Consider the following 12,371-nt stretch of genomic DNA (forward strand, 5'->3'; position numbering starts at 1 on the left):
GGACTGAACCAGGACACGTGAAATGTATGGGGTAAACCATGGAAAGCTCTGTGGGGCCTAGATATGGATAGGAAGCTGTGGTTTCATTGCACTACACATAACAGCTAGAGAATGAGTGTCAACGAATGTGGCCTTTTTTGTCTGTTTTCCTGGTGCTACCTCGCTGAAGCAGGGGGTAGTGATGCTGTTTCCTATGGGACGGGGAAGCGACAGAAATGGATGAAAGCAAGCATTAATATAAACATGTGTATGTATGTCTGTGTGAGTGTATGTATATGTGTATATGTTGATATGTATATGTATGCATATGTGTGTGTATGAGCATTCATGTAAATACATGTGTAAATGAGTGGATGGGCCATTCTTCGTCTGTTTCCTGGTGCTACCTCGCTGACGTGGGAAACATTGATCAAGTATAAAAAAGAAGCACTTCATGTGAATTCAGCAAGAATAGTATCATTCATAATAAGTTATTTCCTCATTCATTAATATTACATGATTTGCAGGAAAACTAAATGATGAGCTGGGTAAATGATAAGTTGGCTCAGGAATGGAAAACAATGACCTGATTTTGACTTACCTACTGAAAAGTGAATACCCCAAGATAACTTCAACCAAGATGACTCCAAGAGACCACACATCCCATGCTGGATTGCCTGACACTGTAGCACCACCAGCACCTCCTTCTTGACTCCCTCCTTGTAACAGTATCTCTGGTGCTGTGTACTGGATGCTCCTGAGGATAAATATTGTATCAAATTCTTTCCTGAAGCAATCCTCTTTTTAGGAAAGAAATACTGAAATGTCTTACTTAGCTACAATTTTCCAAAACATGTAAGTATATCAAATACACATTAACATCTAATATTCAGCAACTTTTTGGGCTGAACTTGCTGGATTATTATAAGCATCAACACTGCTGAGGGAATCTGATAACAGATCATATAAATCATAGGTTAAATTAATGTTTTATTTTCCCTATTTGGATGGTTATATCCATCTTAACAATACATCTGCAGTTATAAACTGTACTTGACAAACAATTTTTGTTATTCCCCATTACAAAATGTACAATGTAAGATAAAACAGAAACAGGCAATTTGCACAATATAAACCTGGCAAATAAGGCTCTGTAAGAACGAACAGGATAAATACACTATGCAAACCTAGTCAGAGCAAGCTTACTTCTGTTGTCTAACCCTAGCAAACAACCTGTAGTCTAACCCCCAGATGACCTATATCTATATTCAAGAACAAACCAACATGGAATGAAAAAAAATCAAGGGAATATCTCAGAAATTAGGAATGATAGGATCGAGGGTTTGGATACTGGGAAAGAGATTAGGATGTCTGATACTACAATAAAGTCTAGTAATGATCTGGAAGTAGGGAATAAAGGGGGCTTTTGAAGTGAAAATGGAGATGCTAATGAAGAAGTTGGAAACTTGACCGCTTCAAGTATCTATATTTTGGATGTAATGAAAATATTTATGCTTAGAATACACCATCTTTAGGACAAGTTTAAGAAATTAGAGTATAATGACTGGGATCATTAAAAGAAACAAAAAGCACTGACTTTTTCACAATGACAGTCAGATGTATATGAACAACTATTCATACCATGCTAATACTCAGTTAGTGCTACCCCATAGAGTGCTCTTTCATTATAGCTATCTTGCTGTCATCATGGAGCTCTAGTTTCACTGGACAAAAGATGAAAATCCATAAAAAAAGTTGAAAGTCATACATCCAAGCCCTTACAAGTTGCAAAGAACAGCTCTCTTTCTTTATACTCACATGGCCAATCAAAGCACCTCATATACATACACTCATGTCTAATCAATGCTAAGTGTTCTCCTCTGTTCATACGGTACACATTTTGCTGCATGTACAGCATCCACATATTCTTACTGACATGCCAAATTCTAAATATTACTGCAATAATCTGTTATGCATTATATCTTGAAGACTGCATGCAAGTTCCAGTGCTGTTAGTGTACCCAAAGTGCCTAGAAGAAAAGACTCTCCTTAAGGGGATGTAAAAATAAAAGTGTTGAGGCAGCTGAAAGCTGGTGAGCATTAGGTCAATGTTAGTAATGCTTTCAAACTGGCTACTTTGATGATTAAAACCATCATTAAGAACATAGTTATGATAAAAGCTTCTACCATGATATACATGAAGTTGACAGTAATGAAAATGATTCATTCAAGAAGCAGTATGTTTGAAAAACTGAAGCAAGTCTAAGTGAGGAGTGCTTGGCAACACACCCAATGCACTTCACCACACCCTTCCACTTCACCTCTCTAATCATCCTCATCTTTCTGCTTTCTGAGTCCATATTTTAAAATGTTGTGAAATGTAATGCTGATTGGATACACTATTCCTCATTTACTCTTTCACACTAAATGTTGTAAGTAGACATCAGCTGTTCAATAGCACCTGGCAGCTCTGCAGCAAGTGGTACCAAAGAAACCAATAGATGCATCACCTCCTCACCACTTTCCATGACCACCACCCCTATCATCATTACCCCCACCATCAACACTGCTTCTACCACCATCATGGATTAGCTTTAGCTATAGCAGAGCAATATGATATCCATTATCTCACCTCACACCTCCCTCCCACCCACTATGTCTCACCAATATGCTACCTCTCTTGCTCATTCTACTATAATTCACCACTATTCATCATCTGTCATTCATGATAAAATATTGTATACTGTTTGCTTTTTACTCATTAGTCAATCTTGCACAGTGGCAGTGTCATAACCATTGGTTAAGAGATCCTGTTACTGTGAATAGGCACAAAATTGGGAGAAGCTTTCAAGATTCAGTACCTCATGGGGATACTCTAGTTTTCTAGAGTATCCAAGTCTCATCCTGCCTTCTCATGGTGACCCCATTACAACACCCTTAGGGATGGAAACTGAAGGGGGAGGCACTGCCCAACTCCATCAGGACAATCTCTTTTCGAATACAGACAAACACCTGAGGTGTACTGGAGCATTTTAGTTTTTTGGACAATTTTGGCACCATGCTGCTTCTGGAAATAAAGGTACACCACCACTTTTCCAGCACTCTTGGTTCCAAAGCCTTGTCAGATTGACCATTTTGCCAAACCAACCGTGGTCACATAATAATAATTCATCAGCACACCTCTAACCCACTAATCATACATCTCCCATGTGTCTAAAGTATACCATGGACTGCTAGAAATTTAAATTAAATAAACATAATTCATGGAAATTCCATGACGCTTCTTGAATCTTTGAAGCCATCCTTCACTATAGTCATGCTCATATTGTAATTTGAGTTCTTTATGGAGCAACTTAGCCTGGTCCATTATCATCCTACCTGACAAGCCCACTCCATTACTATGACACTGTCGAAACCATTCCATCATCACTTGATTGTGCTCATTACTCTTACCATCTTTCTTAGTTTTTCTAATCATCATTTGCTTCTTGGAATTGCTGTCTGCATAGAATTTCAATATTTTTTCCCTTTGCTTCTTTATATCATAAACAGTTGATGAACCAATACTGCAGATGTCACACAGCTTACGCACCAAAACACCACGGTCCATTTTCTTAACAGTTCTACTTTATCTTGGATCGATATGGACCGGAGTTTATGTTTGACACCATGACTGACACTCTCATATGTCTTAGAAGCCATAGCTAGGGTTAAATCTAAGCAAAATAAGCTACGAATCTCACAGAATTGCAGTATCACCAACAGGTGCAGTGTAAAGAATGTAAATAAGTGCGCCCTACACACAATGCCATATGTGGCCGCCCAGTAAACTAGTCTGGAGGCCGCGGTAAATTCAAGTTCCCTCGCGTAATTTTGTGCGGACTAAAGGAGGTGCCAAACCATCAGTTGCCAGAAATTCGGTGGTGTACCTGTACTGCACTGGAGGTGCCCTATTCCAGTGGCTTGTCATGGGCGAGGCACAAAAGGATAAGAAGTGGCACTGGAGTTTACTAGTTGTGCTGAGGAGAAAAAAGAGATGAGCAATTGATGGTGATGGCAATGAATATATATGGGATAACTGGAGAGAGAAAAAGGAGGGAAGTTGTGGAAAAGTTCAAAAGTTATAGCAGGGATGTGCTGGGGATTGGGGAAACCCATATCCTTGGGCAGGGTGTATGGAGTTGAAATGGAAATGATGAATGCAAGTTATAGGGTGTGGAGGGATTGATGTGGATAGGAATGAATGAATTATTAGGGAAGAGGGAAAGAAGGAGGTCCAATTCTCCTATCACCAAGAGTGTGGGAGAATGTTACAGAGCATAGATGTGGGTGAAAGGAAAGATTGAAACTGTGAAGTATGCATGGATATGCATTTATGTGCCTGTGTACGTGCAGACTGTATGAGGTAAGGATGAAATAAGCATTTCTGGAGAAATAAGAATAACTAGATAAACAGTTTTCAGAATGATAGAAACGTGAATGTAATGGGTGATATGAATGAAAAAGTGGGATGTAGTGAAATTGCTGAGATAGTTGGTATACAGAAGTGCCTGGAGTAAATGAGAATGAAAGTTATCTTGTGGATGTTTGTGCTGCAATGAGTTTATTCCTTGCAAATTCTTTTTTCAGCACAAGATGAGCCACAGGTATACATGGATGAGGAATGATGGAAGAGCAGAGCAAAAGGCTTTGATTGTCTATGTGGCAGTGGATGAAAGAGTGAGAAAGGCTGTGCTATATGCTAGAGTTCTGAGAAGATTCGTTGGAAACTCTGACCATTTTGTGGTTCTTGTGGGAATGAGGATCAGGGAGAATTGGAGGTATTGGTGTAAGGAAGAACAGAGAGGTAAAAGCAATGGCAAGCGAAAAGATAAATCAGTTAAAATGTAGCAGTTGTATGAAAGAAAGGTAACTGAAAGCTTAGGTGGAAGTGCAGTGAATGTATGGATGCAGTATAGAAGTGAGTGAATGTATGGATGCAGTCATGTGTGAATGAAGTGTAAAAAATGTTTAGAAAAACAATATTAAGCGTTGTACAATTAGTAGCTGGATACAAGGTTGTGAGATTTAGTAATAAAAAGGGCAATGCATGGTGGACAGAAGAGATCAGAAATGGTGTGGAAAAGAAGAAAAAGGCATATGGCAGATTGCTAAAAAGGAAAGTATCAGTGGAAGTTCAGCAAAAAAAGGAGGGAAGAATATAAGATGTGTACAAGGAATGTTAAAAAGTTGAATGAGGAGAGCAAAGAAAGAGTAGATGAAAATTTTGGAAGAAAGTTGAAAGAAATGTTTCAGGAAAACAAGAAATTATACTGGAGGGAGCTGAAACGGAAAGTGATGGATGTAAGAGTAAGAATGTTAAAGAGAGAAGGAAAGGGAGTTGTTGAATCAATAGGAGGAAGCAAAAGGAAGATGGGAAGAGTATTTTTGGGAACTGATGAAAGTGGGAGAAGGGTAGGCAGCAGTTGTTACATTCATGGGTTTAGGGGACGGAAGGAAGAAGATACACAAGGGTCTATAGCAAAAAGGGAGGTAAGAAGGGCAGTGGATGGGATTATCTGAAATGCAGCAGTATGGAGAACAAAGCGTGATAGAATGGACGCCTCTGATATGAAATTTAGCATGGAAACAGAAGGTTGTGCCTGAGGATTAGTTGAAAGCTATTACTGTTCCTTTATTCAACAGAAAAGGTGCTAAGGTTGTATGTAACAATTATAGGGGAAAAGTCTTTTAAGTAAACCAGAAAAAATGTATGCAAGAATGTTGATTGACAGAGTAATAGAAGTGACTGAATACAGAATAAGTGCAGAGCAAGGGGGTTTTAGAAGAGGTAGGGGTTGTGTGGATCAAATCTTTGTTGTATAGATGACTGTAGTAAAGTATTTAGTGAAAGGTAAGATGCTGCATGAAGCTTTATGGATCTGGAGAAAGCATATGACAGAGTCAAGTGGAATGTTCTATGAGAAGGAAGACAACTGTTGGATGACATAAAAGGCTTCTATACAGGAGCAAATGCATGTGTAAGAGTGGATGGTGAGAGCTTTTTTGCTTTATATATGGATGGAGTGATAAAAGAGATGAAAGCAAAACTAGTGAAAGGTAGTGCAGAGATGAAACGTGATGGTGATATAACTAATGGCAAGTCTGTTTGTGAATGATACCATGATGTTCACTGAGAGTGAGGAGGAGTTGCAGAAGGTTTTAAGTGTGTTTTATGATTTGTGGACAAGTAAGAATAAAGTAATGTTTGAAAGGAGACAGAATGAAAGTATAGATTTTGTAAAACCATAAAGAGTGAAAGAAGAAACTGTATCAAACTGTGCTTTGGATATGGGGGGAGAAAGATTGGAAAAGGTGAGACAATTTACGTATTTATGAGCTATCTTGGGTAAGTTTTGTGATATGAAAGGAGAGATTAGGGAGAGAGCAGTAGTACAGGGTAGAAGAGTCATTGGGTCCCTTAATGAAATAATAAAGTGTAGAGGTGTAAGTATTGAACAGCATAGTCCTGCAAACCCTGATCTATGCAACCGAGACATGGACGTGGAATGAGTAACAGAAGTCACAAATTCAGGCTGTGGAAATGAGCTATTTGAGTGGAACATATGGTATGACTAGATGGAATGAGAGATGTCATATGGCACAGAATGCAAAGGGAATGTGAACTGTGGAGTGGTAGAGTGAGCGAAACATAATACCTTGAGATGGTATGGGCATGTGGAAAGATTGTAAGACTGAGAGTTTACAAGGAGGGGGTATAATAGTACAATCAAAGTTGATGTGAGAGGAAGACCACCTGTGACATGGGCAAATAGAGAGGAAGAATACTGGGGGGAGAGAAATGGTGGAAGAATGCATGGACTGGTGCATGCAAGGGAGGCATGTAAGCAAAGGGATAAGTGGAGACTCTTTTGCTGAGGCCATCCCCTTGATGAGAGTTCCTGGAGGGAATGGGCATCAGAGATATAGGTAGATAGACAGAAGTGGAAAAGATTTTTCTTTTCTCCTTTCATACTTGATTGCTGCTTCCCATGTCAGCAAGAGAGCACCAGGAACAGACAAAGAAAGGCTTCATCTGCTTCCAGAACCTTCGTCCTCTGACCCACCCTGGGACTCAATTCCACTTCCATGGTTGTATTTGCTGCCATCTCCACTTCCAGGTATCTGAAACACTTCACTTCCTCCAAGTTTCCTCCATTTAAACTTACACCCTAACTAACTTGTTCCTTAACCCTGCTAAACCTAATAACCTGGCTTTTATTCACATGTACTGTCAAACTTCCTCCTTTTATACACTTTTTCAAACACAGTCACCAACTTCTGCACTTTCACACTCAAATGTGCCACCACTGTTGTATGATCAGCAAGCAACAATTAACTCACTTCCCAGGCCCTCTCACCCCCCCAGACTCCATACTCAACCTTTCTTGAAGACTCTCGCATTTACTTCCACTGACCCCCCCCCATCTATACAAAAATTAAACAATCATAGTGACATCACACACCTCTACTGTGGACTAGCCTTCACATGGAACTATTCATCCTCCTCTCTTCCTACTTATAAACATGCTTGACAAAAATTTCTCATTGCTTCTAGAAGCTTTTGCCCCACACCATATATCATTTAGACCTTCCTCAAGGTATCTGTATCAACCCTGTCAAAAGCATTTTCCAGATTTCTAAATGCCATGTACAAATACATCTGCTTCTCTGAATATTTCTCATACACATTATTCAATGCAAACACCTGATCCATACATCCTCCTCCACTTCTGAAACCACACTGTTCCTCCCCAGCCTGATGCTCCATACACTTCCCTCCCACTCAACTTACCTAGCACACTTCAATAAAATTTTACTTCTGCAGTCTGAAAACTCACCTTTATCCTCCTTGCTTTTATACAATGGTACTATACATGCATTCCACTAATCCTCAAGCTCTCACCATGATCCATCCATACATACACTGAAAATCCAAATTTACCAATCAAGAACACAGTCACTCCTTTTCTTAATAAATTCAACTGCAATATATGCAAATATATCAACTCTGGTGGCTGATTCAAGTGAGAAACTGCAGAAGTTGGTAACTGAGTTTGGAAGTGTGTGTAAAAGGAGAATGTTAAGAGTAAATTTTAATGAGAGCAAGGATATCAGATTCAGCAGGATTGAGGGATAGTGAGAGTAAATGTGAATAAGAGCATGGTTATTAAGTTCAGAAGGGTTAAGGGATAAGTAAATTGGGAGGTATGTTTGAATGGAAAATTATTGGAGGAAGTGGAGTGTTTTCAATGTGTGGGAGTGGACTTAGCAGCGAATGGAACCATGGAAGTGGAAGTGAGTCACAGGGTGGGGGAGGGGGGGTGAAGGTTTTGGGAGCAATGAAGAATGTGTGGAAGGAGAGAATGTTATCACGGAGAGCAAAAATGGGTATGTTTGAAGGAATAGTAATTCCAACAACAGCACATGGCTGTGAGGCATGGGCTATAGATATGGTTGTACAGAGGAGGGTGGATGTGTTGGAAATGAAATGTTTGAGGACAATATGTGGAGTGGTGGTGTGATCAAGTGGGTAATGAAAGGATGGGAGAGATATGTGGAGGTAGGGAGAGTGTGGTTGAGAGAACAGAAGAGGGTGTGTTGAAATGGTTTGGGCATATGGATAGAATGAGTGAGGAAAGGCTGACAAAGAAGATATATGTGTAAGAGGTGGAGGGAACAAGGAGAAGCAAGAGACCAAAGTGGAGGTGGAAGGATGGAGTGAAAAAGATTTTGAGCGATCGGGGCTTGAACATACAGGAGGGTGAGAGGTATGCAAGGAATAGAGTGAATTGGAACGATGTAGTATACCAGGGTCAAGGTGCTCTGAATAGACTGAACCAAGGAATGTGAAACACCTGGGGTAAACCATACAAAGGTCAGTGAAACCTGGATGTGGATAGGGAGCTTTAGTTTCAGTGCATTATACATGACAGCTTGAGACTGAGTGTGAACGAATGTGGACTTTTTTGGTATGTTTTCCTGGTGCTACCTCACTGAAGTAGGGTGTAATGATGCTCTTTCCTGTGGGGCGGGGTAGTGCCAGGAATGGATGAAGGCAAGCAAGTATGAATATGTACAAGAGTAAATATATATACATATACAAATATATTGGTTCTCAGTGAATGTAGGTTTGCGGCAGGGGTGTGTGACGTCTCCATGGTTGTTTAATTTGTTTATGGATGGGGTTGTTAGGGAGGTCAATGCAAGAGTTTTGGAAAGAGGGGCAAGCATGCAGTCTGTTGTGGATGAGAGAGCTTGGGAAGTGAGTCAGTTGTTGTTCGCTGATGATACAGCGCTGGTGGCTGATTCATGTGAGAAACAACAGAAGCTGGTGACTGAGTTTGGTAAAGTGTGTGAAAGAAGAAAGTTAAGAGTAAATGTGAATAAGAGCAAGGTTATTAGGTACAGTAGGGTTGAGGGTCAAGTCAGTTGGGAGGTAAGTTTGAATGGAGAAAAACTGGAGGAAGTAAAGTGTTTTAGATATCTGGGAGTGGATCTGGCAGCGGATGGAACCATGGAAGCGGAAGTGAATCATAGGGTGGGGGAGGGGGCGAAAATCCTGGGAGCCTTGAAGAATGTGTGGAAGTCGAGAACATTATCTCGGAAAGCAAAAATGGGTATGTTTGAAGGAATAGTGGTTCCAACAATGTTGTATGGTTGCGAGGCATGGGCTATGGATAGAGTTGTGCGCAGGAGGGTGGATGTGCTGGAAATGAGATGTTTGAGGACAATGTGTGGTGTGAGGTGGTTTGATCGAGTAAGTAATGAAAGGGTAAGAGAGATGTGTGGAAATCAAAAGAGCATGGTTGAGAGAGCAGAAGAGGGTGTTTTGAAATGGTTTGGGCACATGGAGAGAATGAGTGAGGAAAGATTGACCAAGAGGATATATGTGTCGGAGGTGGAGGGAACGAGAAGTGGGAGACCAAATTGGAGATGGAAAGATGGAGTGAAAAAGATTTTGAGTGATCGGGGCCTGAACATTCAGGAGGGTGAAAGGCGGGTAAGGAACAGAGTGAATTGGATCGATGTGGTATACCGGAGTTGACGTGCTGTCAGTGGATTGAATCAGGGCATGTGAAGCATCTGGGGTAAACCATGGAAAGTTGTGTGGGGCCTGGATGTGGAAAGGGAGCTGTGGTTTCGGGCATTATTGCATGACAGCTAGAGACTGGGTGTGAATGAATGGGGCCATTGTTGTCTTTTCCTAGCACTACCTTCCACACATGAGGGGGGAGGGGAATGGTATTCCATGTTTGGCGAGGTGGCGATGGGAATGAATAAAGGCAGACAATGTGAATTGTGTGCATGGGTATATATGTATGTGTCTGTGTGTGTATATATATGTGTACATTGAGATGTATAGGTATGTATATTTGCGTGTGTGGACGTGTATGTATATACATGTGTAAGGGCGTGGGTTGGGCCATTTCTTTCGTCTGTTTCCTTGCGCTACCTCGCAAACGTGGGAGACAGCGGCAAAGCAAAATAAGTAAAATAAATAATAAATAAATATATATATATATATATATATATTTTTTTTGCTTTCTCGCTGTCTCCCGCGTTTGCGAGGTAGCGCAAGGAAACAGATGAAAGAAATGGCCCAACCCACCCCCATACACATGTATATACATACGTCCACACACGCAAATATACATACCTACACAGCTTTCCATGGTTTACCCCAGACGGTTCACATGCCTTGATTCAATCCACTGACAGCACGTCAACCCCGGTATACCACATCGCTCCAATTCACTCTATTCCTTGCCCTCCTTTCACCCTCCTGCATGTTCAGGCCCCGATAACACAAAATCTTTTTCACTCCATCTTTCCACCTCCAATTTGGTCTCCCTCTTCTCCTCGTTCCCTCCACCTCCGACACATATATCCTCTTGGTCAATCTTTCCTCACTCATTCTCTCCATGTGACCAAACCATTTCAAAACACCCTCTTCTGCTCTCTCAACCACGCTCTTTTTATTTCCACACATCTCTCTTACCCTTACGTTACTTACTCGATCAAACCACATCACACCACATATTGTCCTCAAACATCTCATTTCCAGCACATCCATCCTCCTGCGCACAACTCTATCCATAGTCCACGCCTCGCAACCATACAACATTGTTGGAACCACTATTCCTGCAAATATACCCATTTTTGCTTTCCGAGATAATGTTCTCGACTTCCACACATTCTTCAAGGCTCCCAGAATTTTCGCCCCCTCCCCCACCCTATGATCCACTTCCGCTTCCATGTTTCCATCCGCTGCCAGATCCACTCCCAGATATCTAAAACACTCCACTTCCTCCAGTTTTTCTCCATTCAAACTCACCTCCCAATTGACTTGACCCTCAACCCTACTGTACCTAATAACCTTGCTCTTATTCACATTTACTCTTAACTTTCTTCTTTCACAAACTTTACAAAACTCAGTCACCAGCTTCTGCAGTTTCTCACATTAATCAGCCACCAGCGCTGTATCATCAGCGAACAACAACTGACACTTCCCAAGCTCTCTCATCCCCAACAGACTTCATACTTGCCCCTCTTTCCAAAACCCTTGCATTCACCTCCCTAACAACCCCATCCATAAACAAATTAAACAACCATGGAGACATCACACACCCCTACCACAAACCTACATTCACTGAGAACCAATCACTTTCCTCTCTTCCTACACGTACACATGCCTTACATTCTCGATAAAAACTTTTCACTACTTCTAACAACTTGCCTCCCGCACCATATATTCTTAATACCTTCCACAAAGCATCTCTATCAACTCCATCATATGCCTTCTCCAGATCCATAAATGCTACATACAAATCCATTTGCTTTTCTAAGTATTTCTCACATACATTCTTCAAAGCAAACACCTGATCCACACATCCTCTACCACTTCTGAAACCACACTGCTCTTCCCCAATCTGATGCTCTATACATGGCTTCACCCTCTCAATCAATACCCTCCCGTACAATTTGCCAGGAATACTCAACAAACTTATACCTCTGTAATTTGAGCACTCACTCTTATCCCCTTTGCCTTTGTACAACGGCACTATGCACGCATTCCGCCAATCCTCAGGCACCTCACCATGAGTCATACATACATTAAATAACCTTACCAACCAGTCAACAATACAGTCATCCCCTTTTTTAATAAATTCCACTGCAATACCATCCAGGGACAATTTTTGCAGGGAAAAAATGAAATTGAGTGGGAGATGTATAAAAGAGAGACTGGAGGTCAAGAGAAAGGTGCAAGAGGTGAAAAAAAGGGCAAATGAGAGTTCGGGAGAGAGAGTATCATTAAATTTTAGGGAGAATAAAAAGATGTTCTGGAGGGA

General features: G+C 41.0%; 1 protein-coding gene across 2 annotated transcripts in view; it reads right to left on the minus strand.

The window, feature by feature from the left end:
* Positions 1-386: 386 nt before the first annotated feature.
* The window catches only part of LOC139750928 (TBC domain-containing protein kinase-like protein), a 145,800-nt gene continuing 133,815 nt past the window's right edge, over positions 387-12,371 (minus strand). The window contains exon 5 of one of the 2 annotated variants that reach the window (XM_071665840.1): positions 387-736. In XM_071665840.1, the coding sequence (XP_071521941.1) occupies positions 577-736 (160 nt within the window). In that variant the 3' untranslated portion in view covers positions 387-576. The remainder of the gene's footprint in view (positions 737-12,371) is intronic. The other variant, XM_071665841.1, reaches the window with a different exon arrangement.

This window comes from Panulirus ornatus, chromosome 10, assembly GCF_036320965.1.
Source record: "Panulirus ornatus isolate Po-2019 chromosome 10, ASM3632096v1, whole genome shotgun sequence".
Classification (NCBI taxonomy): domain Eukaryota; kingdom Metazoa; phylum Arthropoda; class Malacostraca; order Decapoda; family Palinuridae; genus Panulirus; species Panulirus ornatus.